The 21939-nt window shown below is 41.4% G+C and overlaps 1 protein-coding gene across 7 annotated transcripts in view; it reads right to left on the bottom strand.

Annotated features, from left to right (window-relative positions):
* The window catches only part of MEGF11 (multiple EGF like domains 11), a 252326-nt gene that overhangs the window by 189295 nt on the left and 41092 nt on the right, over nt 1–21939 (bottom strand). For 6 of the 7 annotated variants that reach the window (XM_054273115.1, XM_054273113.1, XM_054273116.1 and 3 more), the window contains exons 2-4: nt 6415–6527; nt 2222–2345; nt 123–224 (exon numbers count right to left, since the gene is read on the bottom strand). In XM_054273115.1, the coding sequence (XP_054129090.1) occupies nt 123–224; nt 2222–2337 (218 nt within the window). In that variant the 5' untranslated portion in view covers nt 2338–2345; nt 6415–6527. Of the gene's footprint in view, nt 1–122; nt 225–2221; nt 2346–6414; nt 6528–14886; nt 14930–21939 lie in introns of those variants that run through there. The other variant, XM_054273114.1, reaches the window with a different exon arrangement.

Below are 21939 nucleotides of genomic sequence, written 5' to 3'. Positions count from 1 at the left end.
CAAACACACACCTTTGTGTACACATCTGTATTGGAGCACCACAAACATTTTGGGTAAACAAGAGGTGTGTGAGGAGATGAGAAGGCAGCAGGAAGCTCAGGTTTCTGAGGATGAGCTCTTACCTGTGCCTGGTGCACTTGAACCAGTTGAGGATGTCTGTGCATCGTGTGTAGTAGATCTGGTCAAAGGGGTGAGCGTAGGATTCCTGCACGGTCACGGCGTAGCTGAGGGTGGACAAGGAAAGAGGTGAGAGGCTGGGAAAAGCTGCAGTTCCCTGTAGCTGCTGCTCATGGAACTCCAGTATGAAACATGTTTACATCAAGAATCTTAGAAATTTGGGTATCAGCAAAGAGCAGAAAAGGGCTTGCTTCTGCTAGACCTCTTCCTGAAGTTTGGAAATGTTTGGCTTTATGATATAGGCATAGAGATATCTCTGTGAGCAATAAACCAATCTCTTTTAGGAAAAAAAATATTACTAAAATTCATGGAAATTTAGAAGGTGAAAAGTGAATGGATATGGGCAAAACCTGGGCAATTTGGTAAGAAATCACAGAGCTCCATCAGTAGCAAGAACTGAGCAATCCTCCCAAAACACCACTTAGCCATGCAACAGGTTCTATGTTCGTTATTGTTTGGGCCTCTCACATGATGCAAGAACCCAAATCTCATGTTGGGGTCAGTGGTGGCAGAGCAGTGCCCCACAGCAGGTGTGTGCAGTGCTCAAGGACTCCTCTGCCAGGTGCTGATCTGGACACAGGCCACACTTTATCAGACCTACAGCATCTTTGGAGAACAATACACAAATCACCCTGGGCAGGTCAGGACCCAGGAATTAGATCCTCTAGGTCACTCATTATATGGATTGTCTTAATTCTGCAGCTGATTTCCCTCTCATCAGCAGGACTGCAGATGTGATTAAGTCCTGGGAGATTGCACCCACAAGGCAATACCAAGATGTTTGCTTGGAGGGGCTGAGTGGCTTGAAATCGAAGATTGGGCTGTTCCTGCCCTGCTGCTTGTGTCCCCTCTGACAAGCCAAGGTTCCCCTGGATGCTGCTTTGCCCTCTTTGCTGGCTTTGACAATAATGTTTTTACTTCTGCTAATGCCAAAATATAAAATATTTACATTGCTCATTATTAATGTAAGACAGTAACACTTGCAAATCTCAATTATTATTTTACGATCCCGTTTATTATCCAGCAATAGCCCTAACAATCTTTTCCCTTTGATTTATTAACATCTAACTAACAAAGTCATCTTGGTCAGTACAACCAATCAATTTTGGTATTTAATTTTTGTTTCTCCTTGATTGGGTCTCTAGGTTGCTGACTTTCTTCAGACAAAATCAATATTTTATTCCTGTGCTCTGAATGCACTTCCAGCACGCAGAATGCAAAATCCTTTTCCTGCACAGTTTTTGCTTTGCAGTTGAATTATCTACAATGAGTTAATTCTCTACTTAAGGCCTCAAAACATAGTCATTAAAGACAATTCTATTTTTACCTTTGTTAAGGGGTGTATTTTGCTGAAGTGTACAGCAATTCAGATTTGTGTGGAATTGAACCAGAGAGCAGGACTGGAAATGTAGCAAGTTAAACTGAGAAGTACAGGACCTTTAGCCTCTGCAAACAGCCCCTGTTGAGCGTGAACCCCATCAAAGGCTGTGGGTTTCTCTGTGCTCACAGGAACTGGCCTGCTCAGATCCACTTTTAGGAGCAGGACACTGGAACAAGAGAGAGAACAAGAAATTCCAGGGCCTTTCATGTTCAGTGCTTTCGTTCGCTCTTTGATGCTGACATGAATTTGGCAGGAAGAGCCCTGAAGTTCAGGGCAGACAAAAACAGCCAGGATGCTGCAGCAGGAAGAGCTTCAAACTTTCTTGCTGGACAACAAGCAGAAAAAAACAGGACAGAACAAGGCCAGCATTTCTGTGGCTCTCTCCATGATGGATGCAAACATTTCAGTGCACTCCTGTAGCTCAGACTCTGGAGGAGCTTCCCAAAGGGCACAGGGGGATGTGGTCAATAGCTGCAGCCTTAGAACCAATTCCTTGGGATGATCTAAGCTCTGCAAGGCACTCCAAAGCACTATTTCTCTAAAGCAAATCTCTTTGCTGAGATGTGGTGCTATTTACCAAATAATGGCTCTCAGCTTGCCTTCTAAATGTAAAAATATGAAATGGATGATTAAAAAAATAAAAGTTGGCAGGTTACACATTACCTTTCCCAGTGACTACAAACATTTGGATCATCTGGATTTAGGGACAGAGTAGTTTTGAGCAGGAAAGTGAGAATAAGCCCTCTCAGAATCCACTGGAACAGCACAGGTGCCACCATTGTTGTACCTGGAGAAAGAGAAGAAAGTAGAGCCATTAGAGACAATTTTGAAGAAAATATCCTTCTAGGCCTTTTCCTCCTTACTTTTGTGCAAATCCAAATACTGTGGAGCTATTCAGAAACTGAAATACTTGAAAAAGCAATCAACTAAACAGTAAAATGCTTTAAAAGTTTAAAAGTTCAAATCCATTCTAAAAGGAATTTATACATTTAAACCTAATAAAAGCAATGAATTTGATGATTAAGCCACCCAAGATATTGATAGCCCAAATGATTCTTCCTAAGAACATTTCTGATACTGATTATTTTTATGACAGGCTGTCTGTACTGACAAATAAATCACCGAGGTATTAAAGCAATCTATTCTTCCATCAACCTACAGGCAAGTGGGAGAATACCCAAATGCCCCCTTTGATTTATTTAAATGGGGTTTACAGGTGTCAATATGGTCTGGATGTGAGACTCGTGCTTATTGCATGATGGAAGGAAAATCAATGCACTCCTCAAGCCCTGGATGGGGAACCACTGAGAATTACAGAGGTCAGTGCATTGGGGCACATTACACAGAATACTGAACATGAAATAAAAATATTTGCATTGAAGCTGGAAAGAGGTTGTACAAAATTCACAGGGTGTGGTTTCTTCATCACCTTCCTGTTACATCTGCTTGAAGCTTTGAAACCAAAGTTGTGGTGTTGGCCTAGAAGTCTCCAATGACACCAATCAAAAATTCAAAATAGATAGAAAATAAAGTTGCTTTTTTGGTAACAGCATTAGAGGTGTTAATCTGTAAAACATTAAGTCAGGGAAAAGTATTTTTAAATATCCATTTCAGGCATTTACACGGACACATAATTCACCATTCAAATCAGAAGTCCTAGAAATTATTCCTGGCAACAAGATTGCCCTAAAAATAGATTGAATCTTCATATGATCATCAAAAAAACACATGGCTCATTGCCTCAGGGTCCAGAACAGCAAAGGGATGTTAAGAGGTTTGCTCTGCAGGGCCCTGATATACAGCCCAGCATAAAGAAGCCATCACAAAGCAGAATGAAGAGCCAGGAAACTGCTCAGAAATTGCCTCCTGACCCAGAGCCTTCTTAGGCAGTTCAAGGACACCCATTGCCTTCAGTGGATTCAAGTCAAAATCCCAATGGGAGCAATAGCTCATCTTTTAAATTATTCCTAGAGCGCTGCTAAACCCAAAGATAGGTCTTAAGCCATGTAAGTCATATTAATGTTAATTAACATGATTTAATGCTAATGTTCCTCATGAAATGGTTTTAAGTCAAGGAGTGACCATTTTTTACCTGTGGGCTTTTCCAAAGTCCCACAGCAACAATGCAAAAGCTTAGTCTGGAAATCCAGAGGGCTGACAAGGCAAGGATGTATTTGTGGAAAAGCCAGTGCCTATCCCTGTCATGGGTACTGCATGTCCATGGAGGAAAAGTGTCTGCAGGAGCTGAGCTGCCAAAATTCCCAATGTTCCAACAGTCAGAGCTGTGGGAGAGTAAAGCTGAACATTCCCTGAGCACAGCATGGACAATGGATGCGAACAACCCAAGGATGAGGCTGCACAAACTGGCAGCCCTTTAACACAAATCCCTCCCAAAATGCCTTTATTTGTGACACTGGGCAGCACTGCAATAATGCCAAAGCACAGGGATAGTGAGATTTGGCACTGTATTTCCAGGCTATAATTTACCTTTACCTTCCTTCTTCGTCCTCTGCTCCTTTGGTACAGGGCAGGGCTGAGCACACGGGGCTGAAGGAAAGCTCCTTCTGATGGGCAGGGGTGGGCAAAGCTGCTCCAGGAAATGCAAATCTTCAGAGAGGGCTTAAATCTAAACACAGTTCTGTGCTCAGTTTGTTAACTTCTGGAGAGCATCAACAGCCTGGGTCTGTGCTACATTAATTACAGGCAGAAAGGCAGCCTGACTTGAAATCAGTAATTCATTGCCTGCATTTGCTTTCCATCAGTTATCAGGAACTGAAAGGTAAATAATAATTAATTCAAGCTAGAAATCAAACTTCTCCCACACTCCAATTTTTTCTCCTTCAGTACCAATTGAAGCCAGTGCCCTTGAGTTCAGGAGAAAGCAAACCTTCAAGAAAGATTTGCTTAGAATACACCAGATGCTAAGAAAGAGGCTCTTAAGATCACTCATTCTTGCTGAAAACTACCCTTTCTTTATATTGAATTTTATATATCCTTTATATTAAAGTACTCCCTACAAAATAAAAATAAATGAGAATAGAGCCCTGCTGCCTCACTCACTCTAAAGAGAATGAGGTCTAAAGCAGCCCCATATTTGAATTCTGTAGTTCTCAGAGACCTCAATTTGTTCTTAAGGAAATGATGCCTCAGTTTAGTTTTTAAATCAAACAAATGTCAAAGAATTATTTATAAGACCTAATAGCACCCAGAATATTTTTTTGCTGTGTATTAGAAAGAGGTTCCAAACTGTTTTCTAAACTTTTATTGCTAATGCTCTGTTATTATCTGTTTGTGAGGGAGCTGCTTTGTGTCATTAATTTCTTAACTTTGTAAGTCAGATTGAAGATCAGAACCATCCAACTCCCCCAATCCAGCAGAACCTCATTCATCTCAAGTGTCTCTTTTTGTAACTCAAATGAAATATTTCACTTTGATCACTGTTAATAGAAAAGCCCTCGCACCAAAATGGAATGGTTGCTATTAAAGGAGTCAGAATAAAACTCTAAAAATAGGAGCACACATATTAAAAACCAATATCAAAAAAGAATCCAGTAATGACATCTAATGCTGTGCTTTCAGCTTTCATTGCTCACCACAGCACACAGGAAATTCCTGCCTCAAATACAGTGTTTGGGGCAGATTCTCCAAGGAGGCAGCACCAGCCTTGAGGGGGACAATGCCTGTACCTTCATTAAAGCTACAGCCAAATTATTGCAACATTTCCAGGGTGCCACTCTCCCAGGACAGGCAGCCTGGCGGGCTGAACACCCAAATAAATGACACAAAGGTTGTCTGTGCAATCCCCACATGGACTCTGAACTTTTGGTCTCTCCAGGGCCTAATTTTTCTTTTCAGGAGGGAAAGAAATCAATTTAGGTAAAATTTGGGAAGAGTCTTTCAATCCAAAGGACAACCAGGTGATTTTTCACAAGCGTCTCACTCTGTTAATTATAACAGATGAGGTATCTGCTACTCCTTAGGCCATTTTCTCCTATCTTCCTCCTTTTTGAAAAATTTCATGATTTCACCTACAATATTGATACAAGTCATTGGTTCCATCACAAAAGAAAGGAAACCTCCAAATCCTAGCTACAGAAAATCTAGTGGGTGGCAAATCATTAATTTATTTGTCTGTGGAGTCTCTTTACAGAAAGCCTTCTCTGAGGAGACTGCTGGGGTTTGCAAAGAGACCTCGAGATGCAGATGCTCCTTTAAACTTCATGAACATCAGTGTGGAAAAAGCAGTACCCCTGCAGGTAGGACCTACCTGCAAAGAAAATAAGATCTCAAAGAACCCTTGCTGGGTGAAATAAATATCCCATGAAGCTTTTTCTAGACATTGAGGACTTGGTTTTGGTAATGTTCTTGTGAAAAAAAGACCAGTGTGTACTTCAAGTGGCCGAGGGAAAAAAAAAGAAACTACAGGTTCAATTTCTCCTCTGCTTCCATGTCTGACAGGGTAGAAAATCTAACTAAAAATGACCATTGGAGACTTTCCTGTTCAGGGCCTGAAGTGGTGAAACATTTCATTTTGACATCTCTGTCATAAAATATTTCATAACATGACTTTGACATGAAATTCAAAAAGAATTTCCAGTCCATGACAGAGTTCTAAATTGAATGTTTTTCCCTCAATTTGGGATGAAGTGAGCTCTAAACCAAGCAAAAAACTCTCCAATTTTGTGTCTAGCTGTAAGCAGAGGTGCCTTTTGCTAGCAAACACCTTTCTTAAATCCTTCTGTACTTTTGAAGATCATAAAGTTGAAATGTTCATGCAGTCAGTTAACCTAGGCTGAATTTTCCTCACAAATTTCCAAGTGACTCATTTAGCAAAGAGCCATGTTACAAAGTCTTACCTTAAAGTGCTAAAAATTCCCAGTGGATCCTGTTTTTACAGATCCCCAGCACATGGAGACACAGGGCACATCAACGGGAGAGTGGGAGAAAGCTCTTGGGAAGTCTCTTGGCCCTGTGAGCAATCAGGAAAAACAGAAAACTGGGTCAGAGGAAATGAGTTTGGGGGTGTGGAAACAAATCAAGGCAGAAATGGGACAAAATATTCAAAATAATTAGATAACAGAACATAATTGTGCTATTTCAGACCAATCCCACCATCCTGCTTTCTGGCAAGAGCAGGGAACTCAGAAGAGTGGAAGAACACAGGGATGTAACACATTCCTCTTACACCCTCCCAGCCTCCAGAAATTTGTTTCCTATCACTTCCTACCTACGTTTTTTCCCAAATAGACTTTTCTTTCTTTAATATCCTAACCAGAAAGTCCAGTTTCTTTCAAGAAGTTTGATGTGAGACCTTGCAAAAGCATTCTGGAAATCTAACTGCACCTTCTTGATGCTCATGTTTACTTTGAAGGGCTTTCACAAGGTTAAGAAGGCTTTCCAAAGCCATGTTGATTCTTCAAAAATGTATTACATGCATCAAGATAAATAATTCTGTTCTTAATTCTGGTTTCTACCAAACAGGAAAATGAGGTGTGCCAAAATGAAAATGGATCCTAGTATTTGTGTGGGAGCAATTGAGGAGAATGCAAGAGAGTGGTTGAGCCAGGAAACAAAAAGTTGGATTTCACTGGAGAAGCATTAAAGTGACGGAGTGTTTGCTGATTACACTATTTTAGTCTCTAAGTAGTAGCAAGCTTCCAACAAGCTGCCCTTAGTGGCATTCCTTCTTCTCATCCCATCTGAAATTTTCATGATAGTTTAGGCAAGGGATCATTTAAACACACACTTCATTTGGCTCCACATCAGATTTTGTTCGAAACAAGCTGTTATGAAAGCTAAATGAGGCCACGAGTTTCAAAACTGATTGGGATTTTTTTGGATGCCTCCATTTATGATTAATAACTTGAGATACCATGAAAGGACTGGGTAATTTGCAGAGCTCAGGATACCTGCTCAGAACAGCTTGTTTTAATCTGGGCAGTCAAGAACAAATCCATTCAACCTCACCAGTCACCTCTAAAAGTTGTTGTCATGACCAACAGAAATATTGCCAGTGACAGGTTGTGGTTTTGTTTGTTTTTTAATGAAAATTTAAAGCTGTTTTAAACAGATAAACACTTCCAGGAAGGATCAGGTACTGAATACAAAAGCACTGACAATGTGATTCTTATCATCTGAGCACAGAGAAATTCAAGTGATGGAAGAAGTAGCAGGAACAGCAGAGTGTGCCCTGGGCTGCTGTGTTCCCTCTGCTGGCACCTTGCACGATTAACGCGGGAGACAGGAGACAAGAATTAACATGTAATTAATATGACTTGGGAAATGAAAGAATAAACACAAAAGTTTGAGATTTTCACAGTTTATGGGGAAATCCTGCATCTGAGTCCTGTGTGCTCAGTCTCCACAGCCACCACTTCTGCTGCATCATCCTGTGAAGTGGGTGCTGTTCAGTACCAACACAGGAACCAATTCCATTTCCAAGATCTCATTTTAGAGGCTCTATTTTAAAGCCTGGATAAACTCATCAGGGTCATAATTGCTGCAGTGCCCTCATGGCTCTGCCTTGTACTCTCTGAACCACAATAGCTCAGTTTTCCAAAACTGGGCTGGGGGGCTGATTTCAATGGGATTTGAACATCCAAAACTCTTAAGTTGCTCTAATTTTTAATCTCCAAAATACATCAGTGTGAGTTGTGCTTGCTGGAGAGAACATTGTTACAGTTCCAGGGATAACTTATGGAGTCTGCAGATCTGCTTCAGTGCTAACGCTTTCGGAGCTGACTCTGGAGTCATCAGGAGCTTGGCCACAGCTAAGTGAGAATAAATAATGAACTAAGTGCTGCTTAATCTATCAAACGTTATTTTTGGAAGCTCAAGATTGTTCCTTCAGTGCTCTCAGAGGAAAACTGGGTCAAAATACCAGAGATGTGTCAGAGGCAAGAAATCTGGGCAATTACTTCAGTTATGGCTAATGAAATATGTTTATCAAGACAAAGGCTGCTGGATGTGTCTGGGCCTCTGCTTAAAGCCCACTGGCAAAGATTCCAGGCCTGACACAGGATTAGCAGAGTGGGCTGGGCTGAGGTGGCTCCAATTTCCCCAAGTTCAGCATCCATCTCAGTGTTTTCCATCTGAGCCCACACACAGCCCCAGGCTCTGGAACTTCAGGTGGAATTAAGGACAGGCAAGCTCTCAAAGTCTCAGGATCTCCCCCAGGGGAAGAGGACCGGCCAACCTGCCAGGTGCTTTGAAAATAAGCTTGTTACAAGCTGATAACTGTTAATACACTGAGGCAACAATGTGCAAACATGTTTGGCACTGCCCATCCCTTCCATGAGGTTATCATCAGCATACAAAGAGGTGCAGAGTGGATTTTGTCAGTTCTTACACAAACTCCATAAACACTTGTGCAAAGCACAACTACCTTTCCAAAAAGCTATTATTCACAACAATGCTAAACTTCTTTTTCCTAAATAATTGAACAGTTAATCAATAATCCAGCAAAAATATAAAGAAAAAATTGCATTAACAACACCTAAAAACACTGCTGAACCTGTGCCCAAATCCACATAATTGCTGGCTCCTTTTCAGAAAGGTCAGCTTGGAAACAGACTCTGTGATTTTCTGCCCATAATTTTGTACTTGTATACTTGAGTACCAGTGTAAAACTGGAAGCCAGCCCTTTGAACATTTGGCACTTGAAGTTATCAATGCAAACTCAAACCCACTGAAATGTTGGTGCTCCTGGGAGTGCCTAAGCCTGAGCTGTCCTTCCAAGCCCTGCCAGGGACAGGGCTGACCTTCCTCAGGCCCCCTCTGCCAAAGCAGCTTGGTGCTGCAAGGCAAGGAAGGCAAAACCCTGGGCCCTGAAGGATTTCCCCACACTCATTGTCCTGCAGGCTGGGAGACCCTCCTGGGGCAGCTTTCTCTGAACCCCCTCCACTAAAACAGGGAAAACAAGGAAAGCCAGGAGGAGGCACTTTGGCTGCTCCCTGCACCTGAGGCTGCAGCAGGGATGGCAGGAAGGGGCCAGGCTCTGTCCTTCCACTGCCCCCAGAACCCGCACTCAGCGGAATGTTAAAGCTGCTGGAATCTGTGGGGGGAGTCACTCTGGCTCCTGATTGAAGAGTGTATTTATATATTCCCTGGCCCGTGCCTTTTCAGAGATGCCTCCACAGACATTCCATCAGGAGAGAAAGTGTCTGACACTCATCAAAAAGCTCATCACTGAGAAGCCAAATGAGCTTGAATTGAGCTCACAGCCAGCCACCCACCCAGCCCATGCGCAAGATGGCAAACAATTACAGCATATGCCTCTGAGACACTTGGAGCAGCAAAGGCCTTGAATCCCCAGAACACCCAGGATAAACAAAGGAACCCCAGTGTCACAGCCATGCCCAGATGAGGACTAATGTCTTTAAATATTTTGTTTAAAAACCTCAACTATTTATTCCAACAGACTTTGTTACAGCATTTAAAGAGTGCACATAAAGTTGACCTGAAAATCAGAGTAACAAGCAATAAAATAAAAGGATGTTCAATAGACACACCATGAAATAAATTAACTGTGATGTGTGAAAGTGCTGTGAAAGTCAGAAAAGAAAAAAAGCCATTTGAAAATGCAAAATATCCTTTACAGTTATATATTTTTCTAAAATTACTTCTATTTGTCATGAACAATTGACCCTTTCTTTTTGTCTTCATTTATCTCAGAAGAAAATAAAATGAAACAAACAGCAAAAAAGTCCCAAGTACAGTGAACAGCTGAGCCAGGGACAAATTAAGTAACACAGATTGATGGCTGTTGATCTACAGCAGCACCATCACATCCCAATACTACAGCTCATATTTCATTTAAAGACCCATCTCTTCTTTTCCAGAAACAGTGCAGTATTTATGGGAGAAGGCTGATTTGCAAGCCTTGGAGCTGCACTGAAAATCCAGATTCAGTTTTTCCAGTGTGGCTTTAAAGTTGGTGCATTCCTTGGACTTTCAAGGTACCAATCCAACTAAAACAAAACCAAACACTGGAATAAAATTAACTCTGAAACTAAAGATTTATTTTTTAAAAATGCTGCAGACAGGGAAAAGCTTTTTATCTTCAGTATCTCCACCAGGCAGAAAGGGACTAATGTTTGCTACCTCTGCATCTCCACCTTTACTGACCCCACTGGTCCAGCTGCACATTATCCTCAGCTCTTCTCCTGGGGCTTTTCCCAGAGCTTTATCTCCCCTGGCACTCCCTATTACAGCAGCACACAGGTTTCCTCCTCCTGAATTCCATTCTCCTCTCAGCCTCTTGAAACCTTAATCTAAGAGTTTTTAATTTCATAGCTATTAAAGACATTGATATCCCAGACAGAACATAACTTTTTCTGTGGATGTCTGGTAAGTGTAAGATAAACGTTCAATCAATTTTTAGATTTCTAATGGCTTAAGAATTAGAGTGGCCACGTAAAAACTGCCAATTTTACTTGAAATACAAGAGGTTTCCTCAGAAGCTGCAATAATCCTTTGTGCTTTCCTGTGTTTCTTACAGACACATCTGGAACACTGTCAATACTGGAGGATTGATATTTGGTTCAATGAAAGTCTCAAGTTAGAGATCCACAAAATTTATCTGGCTTTCAGAGCATGCACAAATCAGTCTGAGAATCAGGTTGGTTACTGAGGTGCTTGGCTATAAACTGCCAGATTCAGGCATCCAGCATGGAAAACAGGCTGAACAGATGTGCCCTTTGCCAGGACACAAATGATGCCATGGAGAAGGTGGGTGAGGAAGATCTTTGGCAAGAGGAATGCTGCACATCAAGGGCTGCATCTGGGCTGGGGAAAGTCACTGCAAGAAGCAAAATCTCTCTGCAATCCAGACTAAAACTTGGATCTCTCAAGCACCAGCACCGAGGCTACACAACCACAGAGGCCCCTGATGACTCTCAGCTGCATCTGAACTGAGAGGGGTCTCAGTGGGTTGAGATGGGCAAGAACAGCAGCTGCAAATGCTCTCTGATAACAGCCAGGTCCTACAGTTCCATGTCTGCTTTCTACTCTGTGTGACCAAAACTCCCAGCACATCTAAAGAGTCCTCCAAAATCTCCTCACCTTTCCAGGAACCATCACAGACTCTGTTAGAGCAGTAACTGCAGAGATAAACGAGAACATGACCCCAGCCTTATTTAATTTTATATCACTATGCAAAGCTCTCCACTCTGCTGTCTCCATGACCTACTTTATCTATTGTTTATTTCTTTTTTTTCCTTTTCCAGGAAACTCTTCATTAGGGATAAAAACACCTGGCTTACAGTAACAGGCCACTGTGCAAAATGTCTGTCAAAAAGTCAAGGGAGGAACACTCATAAACACATCAGAAAGAGCAAACCCACAGAGAACTGCAGGATTGCAAGGGAGTATCTTAGGTGGAAGAAAAGCAAAGAAGATGCACGGGCCAAAGTCTCTACTGGTGTAAATGGCTGAAGTCCATTGAGTTCTCTGTGCCAGTTTGAATCTGGGGAGAATTTGGATGTGCCAGCTCAGCCCAATGCAGATGGCACTGGAGCTACTCAGGTTAGAGCCAGAGTCTGTTTGCTGGCAGGAAAACAGGAGCTGGGAAAACCACTATGGACAAAACCAGACCTGAACAACTGGTGTGTGCAACTGCCTTGGCTTCCTCTTCCCCCTCTTCCTAAATTTGACACTAAAAACTTATTTAGCTGCTTTGAGAAAAAAGGTTAATGAAAATTATAAAAGAGAGAGTTTATGGGGAAATTTCAGGACTCAATTTCCTTCATTTTCAGATGTACTAATTAAGGTTTTTTTCCTACCAGGTAAGGTAAGCACAGTTTTCTCTCTGTGTTCTTTTCACATCATGCATGTACCATGTGCTGAGTCCTCTGAGCCCTCTCTGTAGCTTGTTCTCAGCTCCACTGCTCTCAGATGACCAAGGACAACACTTCATTACCAGCTCTTTATCCATCTCTCAGCAGAGGCCAAAAAATCAGAGCTTAAAAATTGCTTACATGGCTTTGAACTTTGTGTAAAGTTTAACAGAGCTCACTGTGTGTTGAGGTTCTCTGAGCAAACATCACTTATCCTGCTAACCAACCAAACCCAAGTCCTCTTCTCCAAAAATGAGCACACAAGATGTTGGCTGGCAGGAAACAAGGGAGCTCCTCTTTTTCCTCTCCCATCAGATACCAGCCTCAGCACAGTCAGGAGAAAAGCACAAGCCTTGAGACTTTTGGCTTTGTTGGCACCACACTTGTGGAAAATTTTTATTTGTGTGAGCTGATGTTGATCTCCCTTGCAGAGCACAGCAGTAATGAAGGTTTCTAAGGTCCCCACAGATTATCCCCTCTCCTTCCACCTGCTCCAGTTCTTTAGGTACATGCTATGAGTCCTGTTTCCCTCTTCAGCCATTTTTTCTCACCATCACCTTCTAGGTGCTGTTATCTCACACAGTGCTGTCCAAAACCCCTCTGGAAAATTCCACTTAGAATTTTATGGCAACTTCTTCCCAGATCAACAGCCACTCGCCACATCCCCTTCACAGAACTCACTACAGGCAATTGTATCTCTATTTAAACTTCAACCCAACTCACTCGGTCTCCAAGGGAACCTGTGCAGTTTCCATGCTCTCAGCTATGAATTCCAGCACCTGCTGGGACTCCAGGAGTGCCATGAGCTGCAGGGTGAAGGGTCAAGATTGTATAATTTAGTGATCCCTCCTTTGCCACAGAACAAACAAGTTTTCTCTGTGCATGAAAATGTTTGAGTGGAAGCAGGACAAGTTATTGTAAACTCTCCTCTGGCCACTCATTGCAATCTCAGTAGCCTGCACACCTCTCTTGTGTCTTACCACCTCTTCCTCCTCCTTCCTTCTTCCATGGCATTGCTTCCTTTCATGGAATTCCTTTCTTCAGATATGGAGATGCTAAACTCCAGCTCATCCCCTCCTAACCCAACTCCTTCCATGATTTACTGCTGCTATAGCTGGGCCACACAAAGCTGGAGATGTTTAACAGCTGTGTATGAGCCAGAGCAATCACTGTCCAATTAAAAACTGCCACAAGGGGTAGATAGGAAAACACAGCACCAAAACACCTGAATAAATCACTGATTACTAGTTTATAACCTGGGCTATCCAAAGAATAGCTCCTTACACTGATTTTTGAGGAATGTGCTGCTAACACACCTTGGAATATCCTTTGGGTTTTCTACCAAATGGAAAAGACAGTGCAGCGTGTCCTCCTCATCTGCTGAGGAATGGAAGCCCTCTCATGCTGTGCCAAAGCAGCTCAGGCACAAGCAGATGCAGGGAGAGGATGTGTTTTGCTCGTCTGTTTATTTGTTTAAGCTTGGAGCCCACCCACCAGCCCAGACATTCATTTCTCAGCCTGTTTCAATTCTTTGATTTGCTAACTAGGAAGTCAAACAGAAGGTGGGAGTAGGAATGAGTAGGTGGGAACCAGAACAGTCAGAAGTTTTTAGAATGTTATTCTAAGACCTTACAAATCTGAACTCGGAAGTTGATTTTTAAAAATTACAGTTAATTTCTCATTTTTCAAATACTTTCTTTTTTTCAGAATACTGACTCTGACCAAGACCTTTATCTATCTGTAAGTTACTCCTCTGAAGGATTTAGTCAAAATCCTTTAATACCTCAATGAAAACAGGCACAAAAAGACCAGCTGGAGTCTGGATAATGGTTTAGCTCTAAAAGATGTTCAAACTTCACAATCTAAACAAAATATTTACTAGTAATATCTCACCTTATTATCATGAATTGAGAGTAAATTGAAATTTCATGCAACTGAATAGGCTAATCACATACACAGACATATACTTTAAAATCTAGACTTTTCATGTTCTTAAGTATAAGCAATTAAGGGTAAGAGTAACATTTCATAATTATGTCATTGATCTCAATTCCTTTTCATTTTCCTATGAAAGCACTAAACTTACATAAGACACATCTGAGGTTGCTCCTGTTGCTCAGATCCACATTTGTTCTAATCAAATATTCACCTCATGGCTTGTTTTGGGTTTGGTTTTTTTTCAGTTTTTGCCTTCACATGAAATTAAAATTTGGAAAGTCTGAATGTATCATTAACTTTGAAAAAAGTACTAAAAACTCATTTAAAAAATAAAAAAGTCACAGGGAGCTATGGGAAATCCTGTCTTAGGCTGGCCTACTAATTAAAATCAACTATGCCACCTTATTTCCACTGTTCAAAAGTATCCACCTACAGATCTAAAATCTTTTCCGAATGATTAAAATCGGGAATAAAAAACCCCAAATCTCTTCCCTCTTTCATGTGGAGGCACACAGAACACACTTTTGCAGCTTTCAGAGTCCATTAAAGCATCACCTTTGAAAACAGATGCACAAGCAGGCCCAGGAGTGATTCATGCTGGCTCAGAACTGCCAGCGACTCCTCGTGTTCAAAGCACCCCCAGCAGGCTCAGCAAGGTCCACCTTGGATCCTTTGTAATGAGGATGCTTCAGACCAGAAAATCAATAATATAATTAGTAAATGGTGTGTTATTTCTCAGAATCTTGCTGCAACTTATCTGCCTTTGATCAAGCCGAGTTGACTGCTAATGACATATAATATTAATTAATGAAAATGCATGTGATAAAAAGTTCTTTGGAGAATTATTTAATTATGTACCACCAAAAAATGAAGTCCGTAATAAATGCAATTTATGTTTAGATCAATGATTATTGTTTAGGCCACTCTGAGAAGACACTGGGGTTATGAGTTATCTTTAGCTCTGCTTTCTTCTGCCTGATGGAGCCACTTAGAGCAGATGAGCCACGTCATTAATGAGCTTTGTCTCATTTACAATGCCAGGGGCTGCAGGTAAATCCTTCCTCAGCTCTGGGACAGCACCTACAGAATATCTGATGAAATTCACTTCTCTTTTGACAATGGATGATTGACAGCAAACCATCATGACTGAAGGTACTGACAAAATAAATAACTGTGGAGATTAGGCAGGATTTCAAAGGAACAACTGCAATCCTTAGGGAACAACGATTACAGAAAGGCAAAGTATTTCATTAACTCATAGAAATGCAGCACTTTGCTACCTCTCACTTTGACTGCCTGAGACCCCAGCTATTGAGAAACATTTACATTTAAAAATATTCCAATTTGATATAACTTGTCTAAGTAACTTCTCATGATTGTCAGGCACAGAAGAAAGGCTAAGGGAAATTTTTCATTATTATGAAACACTGCAGGATTCATCAGAAACATCGTACTTGGTTTAATAAAACTGGTTCTAAACTAAAAAGGAAGGGTGGAATAAATACATTGTGTTAACACCATAGGGCAGATTCTACTATGTCCCATTTCCCAAGACATTTTGGCTTTGGGGATAAATATATATAAATTGGGAAATATATATCCTAATGTTCTTGCTTTATATCAGCCATGTGTAGTAACTGACCCCTGGGTTTGATGAGATTAGTCTAATCCCATAATCTGACTACACACCTGATTTGCAGCAGCCTTTTCCAGCACAGGTGAGTAAAAAAGGAACAGCTGTCATATGATCTCACTCTTCTCTCTAATAGTCATACAGAGTAGTATAATAATACTGAGAAATTGTCAATATTCTTACAGCAGCTCCGGCAATTCCACACTGGACATTCCCTGTTGTTCACTGGCAGACACACTTTAGTCAGTGTGAGTGAGGAGCACTGAATTTAGAAGTAAACTAAGGCTTTCAATTATCTGAATTCCTGGGAAAAAAAATAATAATCTTGCTTCATCTCTCCCAGTTTGGTTTATTTTGAAAGACAACGTGTGAAATTGCTGAGAGCAGAACATTGGCTAAATAGGTGCCACTTGTTCTTGCCCCAGATGTGAAGGAGCTGGTTGCTCTCAATACAAAGTGATTAATGATTGCTTGCAATCAGCCCTGGAAATCATTGGCATTGAGTGACAGAATGGTTCTGTGACATCACACAGCCTCACATCTGATGCTTGTTCTCAGCCACGTTGCTCCTCGTGCTGCCATTTTTGGCACCACGAGTGAGCTCAAAAAAATTATGGCCTTTATGGTGTTCATGAATAAACAAGTTTTCACATGAGAGAGGTTTCTATTTCTTTCTGCCAAATTGATTCTTCTGTTCACTCATGACCTCTCCCATCCCCCCTCTGCCTTGTAGGAACACTGCTTTGTACAAAGGTTCTGACATTTTTCCCTCTCTGCACAAAAATATCTCATTGAATCAATCCTGGAGCACCTGACTACAACCAGATCTCTGTTCTCCTCTGTCACTCCAAATGATGAGCCTCTACCTCACAGCAAAGACTGACATTATTTTAGTTAATTGCAGTTAATCTTTGTAGTTGCTGGATTAAATTTCTTGCTGTTTTTACGGTGCACAAGGTCATCCAGTTCTTCCTCTATTAAAACCCACTGATCCTGAGAAGCTCATTAGTCCCCCAAATTAATCATGGAGTGCCATTTGAGCAAGCAAGGAACAGGCAAGAACTCTGATATCTCAAAGCTTTCCCAGCTGAAACCCCCAAAACATAATAAATAAGGAAACAAAATTACATCGGATTCTAGAGTCAAGCATTCAAGTTACCAAATTCTTCTGAATCCCATCAAGTTGTCTTTTATCATCAAAACATTACATCTAGAAAATAGAAATGCAACCTCTGGGTTCTGCATTCATATTAATTAGAGGCTAAAGAGAATTGCATGAAGAAATAGCTGAATGCTCATAATCCAGTGTATAAAAGTGAAACTCAGCTTAATAAACCTGCTCCCTGTATTTCATTATTTGCATTTTGCTTCAGTGTAAGGTGTTCAAGCATAAACAACAGGGAAGAACTCCTGCTTGGTAAATATCTGTGGAAATTTTTAGAGGGATTTTTTGGCCCATTCTGCAGTGGGTCCTTGTGCTCAGTGCCCAGCACAACCAGTATGACCAGTATGACCAGCATGACCAGTATGACCAGTATGACCAGCACAGGGCAGGCTGGTGAGTGCTGGGAACCACGGCAGCAGCGACGCCTTGGAAGGAAATGATCTTCAAATCTTAGAAAAAGATGGAACAACATCATAACTGCCAGAGCAATTTTCCACCTTGGTAGTTGAACACCTGAACTACTGCTTGTTTTTGCAGAGGGATTATTCCCAGTTTCTCTGTGCTCAGCTCTGAATCAGCTCGGAGATGCGTCATAAACAATGTTTGCCTCAAAGAGCCACGTGGGCCGGCACCGAGGAGGGACTTAATGAGGAGACAGTAGTTCCACAAAAAAATAAAAATAAAGAGCTTGGTTCATTTTCTGTAAACATCTGGGCTGTAAATAACTGTAGGCAGGATAGCATTAGACTGCCTCTGACTTAATGTCATAAAGATTGAGTTCTTAATTTTAATTTAGAGCCACCATAATTTTCAGTTTGCATGGGAACATGATCTTACAGTCTGTTAGCAGGTACCTCAGAAATGTAGCACAAATTACAACATTCTTACACTTTTCATGTGAAAAACTGAATAGACATCTGTATTTGTCAGATATTGTTATAGGATTTTCCTGGTTCAGTAGCAGCGCACAAAGGAAGTTTGATTTCAAAATAAAAACCCAAACATCTTATTTAATATATCAATTTTCCAGATTCAAAACAGTTTAATTATTTTCATGGTCTAAAAGAAATCTTTTTAAAAAAATGTGAGGTATAAAAGAATAATTTGTTTCCAATGGTTAATCCCTCAAAAAGTCACAGGGAAAGAGACTCAGGATGCAGAAATCATTAATGGTGGAGCAATTGCTGAGTTCTATTCCTAGAAACAAAGAAATAAGGCTGCAGCTGGCTCCCAGAGGCAGGTGAGTTCTGGCTGACCTGCCAGGAGGACTCTGAAAAGGCTCATTCAGAATCTAATCAAACTGCTGGTGTGGGGAAGATAAGGCTCGAGTATAATTTTCCAGAAAATACTCTTTAAATGGTTCCAGTCACATTTTTCTACCTGATGTCTTTCTTCAAGCTATTTTGATTCCTGTTTTCATTTTCCTGGAACTGCCCTGAAAGAACCAAGTGAGTCAGTCCCTGCCACAGTCCCAGTGCCCAGGTAGGGATGGAGGTGCAGGAAGAGGATCTGTGAGGAGCTGAGCCCTCTGCAGGGGTCAGCCCAGGGCTGTGGTGAAAATCCACACCCACACCTTGCTCAAGCCCAGGAGGGTAAAACCCAGCCTAGCACAAATACAGGGCAACACAAGGCAGAGAAAGCACCAACTGCCAATGCAACCTCTAGGGGAAGAAAATTTCCTGTCAGGAGCCTGGAGTGTCCCATGGCTGTGCTGGTGCTCAGTCTGTCCTCACTCCTATGAGGAAAATGCTCTTACTCCTTGTGGATCTGACATGGATCCTTAAGGATGCTCAGAGCTTCTTCATTTTGATGGAAAATATCATGCAGAAGAAACACAGCTCTAATACAATTTTCCTTTACCTCACTCCTAAGGAATCCTGCAGAGTCCTGGAAAAGCAAGTCCACGTGTGTGAACTCTTTCTTTCTCTGATGTGGGTGATAAGCCAGAAAGTTGTTGGGCACCAGGCCAGGGGGAGGGAGCAGGGACAAAGAAATGAATGAGAGTAGAGGTAATTATAGCACTTACTTCGATTAGGTGCAGATCACCAATGAACTCTTTTGCCACTTGTTTTCTCCTCAGGGAAATCTCACTTTCCCAGCTTTAATTTAATCATGGGAAAAATATGTCAAGTATTGATTATAACTAGAAACTAAAGTCTACTACAAGCATGTTCACATTAACACTTTCACTCAGACATGACCTGGAAGAAATCCTCTGTTTGTCTTTCCTCATTCCTGATTCCTGAACAGACTGTCTTACAGAGAGCAGCATGTTCAAACTTACAAACATCAGTTTGGGTGATGAAAAGTCCAGGAGGGAATTTGTTAAAGCACTAAATTTACGTTGCTAGTGATTCTAAGTGTAACCAAAAGAAACATCTTCCAGCTCTGAGAGCAGAACACAATAAAGCCTCTGAGGAAGTGCTGCATATCAACACAGATTGCAATTTATTGCAGTTTGAAATAATATTCCAGACAAGTCCAAAAGTCAGAGAATTTGTCAGAAATGCCGTGAAAATCCTAAAATGGTGATGTTTGTTCATGACCCTTGAGAAATGAAAGAAACAAGTGACACACAGTCACAATGCATTAGACTGCAAAACAAGAACAGGAAATTAATGGATGGAAGAATCTCAAAGTGACCCTCTGCCGCTTCTCTACAGCTGCCCACCCAGGCCACACTCTGCCCTTTGCTCTTTTGTCCATTCCAGACTCACATGGATGGTACATTTTGAAACTCACCAGTACCAGAGAAAGGCAATATGTAGTTTCAAGTCCTTGAGAAAGTTCCCAAGACGTCAAAGATTGGAAATGAATTCAGACCTTTTGGAGGAGAAGTAACAGTGAATGCTTTACCACACACCTGTCTATAACAGTTTATGTCATACTGTAGCCCCTAAACCCATTTAGAGGCAGGGATTAAGGCCTCTGCCTTAATCAAGAACAAGCCTGTGAAACTGAGTCAGTTCCCATCCAAATGCTGGCAAGTGGAGATGGGCATCCCTGCTCCTGTGGGCAGGGATTGTCCCTCCTAAAGGCAGAGCACAAGCCCTGACAGAAAGGTAAATTCATGTTTGATATTCTGGGATTAAGGAAGCATTGCCAATTGCCTGTGCTCAGGCAGCCCTCAGTGATGCTGTGAGCCCAGCTCAGAGCTGGTGTCAGGGTGACACTGGGCTGGGTGTGCTCCCAGGGAAACCCGCACAGCACAGCCCCTTCTGGAGCTGCTCTGGCATTCTGCAGGTCATCTCACACAGCCCTGTATTGCTTTATCTGTACCTCTCTAGGTAAAAATCTTTCAGACCAAACTCACAGGAAAAACAACCAGCTTTGCAGAAGCTCACTGAAGACATTCAAAGGCTGAACAGTTCTACTTAGATTAAATTCACTTTATACAGCCTGGTTTTACTTACAAGTCCTTTTTGATTTGGAAAAAGCCAGGATTAACAGTATTATGCCTAAACATGCAGCTGTAGAATGTGATCTCTGTGTTGAGTAGGAGATGCCTCCCAAGCCTCAGCAACTACAGAAGGGAAGTGAGAGAGCTGATTTCAGGTAATATTTGAGTCCCAAATACAGGAAAGCTCAGGAAAATTTCACCAGAGACACAAAATAACAGCCAGTCACATATTCTGATTTTACAGATATAGACTTGCTGGAAATCTCCCGGAATAACAAACATTTTCCCCCTAACTGCTCCAGTCACCTGTAGAGAAAGGTCCTGAATATTCTGCCCATGGTTTTGGTGTGAGTTACTAAGTAATGACACTGTTAGAGAGATTAATGTTAGAGCTGAACTGCTCCTTTAGCACCTGTCCAGTCCACGCCTGACAGAGGAAGATAAATATATTTATAACACACAGCAAAGTGAATAACAAAGGGTTTATAAAGTTGTCTCTGACAAAACTGACAAGTTGTAGCTGGCAGCTTTAATCAGCTCCCAGCTGAGCCTGGGAAATTGGAGGGAACTGAGCACTGACCTTTCTGATGAATCTCTGAAGGAAGGTTAAAGTTTTGTTTACTTTTTTAATGGGCAGAGCTATCAAGTTCTGAGACCTTTGGATAAAAGGAGGATTCCTGTGCAAGAGCATTGTACACTGTATTTAACAAAGTCATTACTGGGTTAAAACTGATTTTTTCCAGTGAAGGATATGGCCTAGTGTTCCAGTTATGAAAGTTCCTATAATGCCACAAATAACTGCCAGATGCTGGAAATGTACTAGGTATGTTTTTCATGTCTTGAATGTGAAAAATGCAGTAGAATATAATTTAAATTTCATTTTTACAGATCAGTGGTTCTTAAACCACCAATTTGATTTCTTTTTCAACAAGTATTCAACTCCAGCTTCTCTAGTATGGAAACAGTGGGATCTTTCATGTACTTTTACTTAACTAGTACCAGGAAGACAAACTCTTGGTAATGACCAATTACTTGATCAGATTTTTCGAAGTAAGCTATAATTTATTATATTGCAGTATGTATAAAATGTCTGGGTTTAAAAACTCCTAAACCATCACTCTCTTAAAAATGAATTCCTTGGAGCCATGTCTGAGGATTGAGAGATCCAGCAGCACTTCCCAAATGTTTCACCTTACAGTGCACACCCCACTGCAGCTGCTGCCCAACTGACACCACAGGGGACTCGGTTTTTCCAAAAGCCAAAATTGTTTTCTGATTAACAGCATCCTATCACAAAAGTGTCTGCTCTTGTTGCTGACTCAAGTGTCTACTCCACAGGAACAGCTGATACAGAGACCTCACAAGAATTTAGGAAGGTTGGTAAATCAGGACCAAGGAGAGTTTTGCAGC

Source organism: Melozone crissalis, unplaced genomic scaffold, assembly GCF_028551555.1.
Source record: "Melozone crissalis strain CALT ecotype California unplaced genomic scaffold, PUWL_Pcris_2 ptg000014l_1, whole genome shotgun sequence".
Taxonomy (NCBI): Eukaryota; Metazoa; Chordata; class Aves; order Passeriformes; family Passerellidae; genus Melozone; species Melozone crissalis.
Note: the sequence above shows the minus strand (reverse complement) of the source record. Positions and strands in the feature narration are given on the sequence as shown.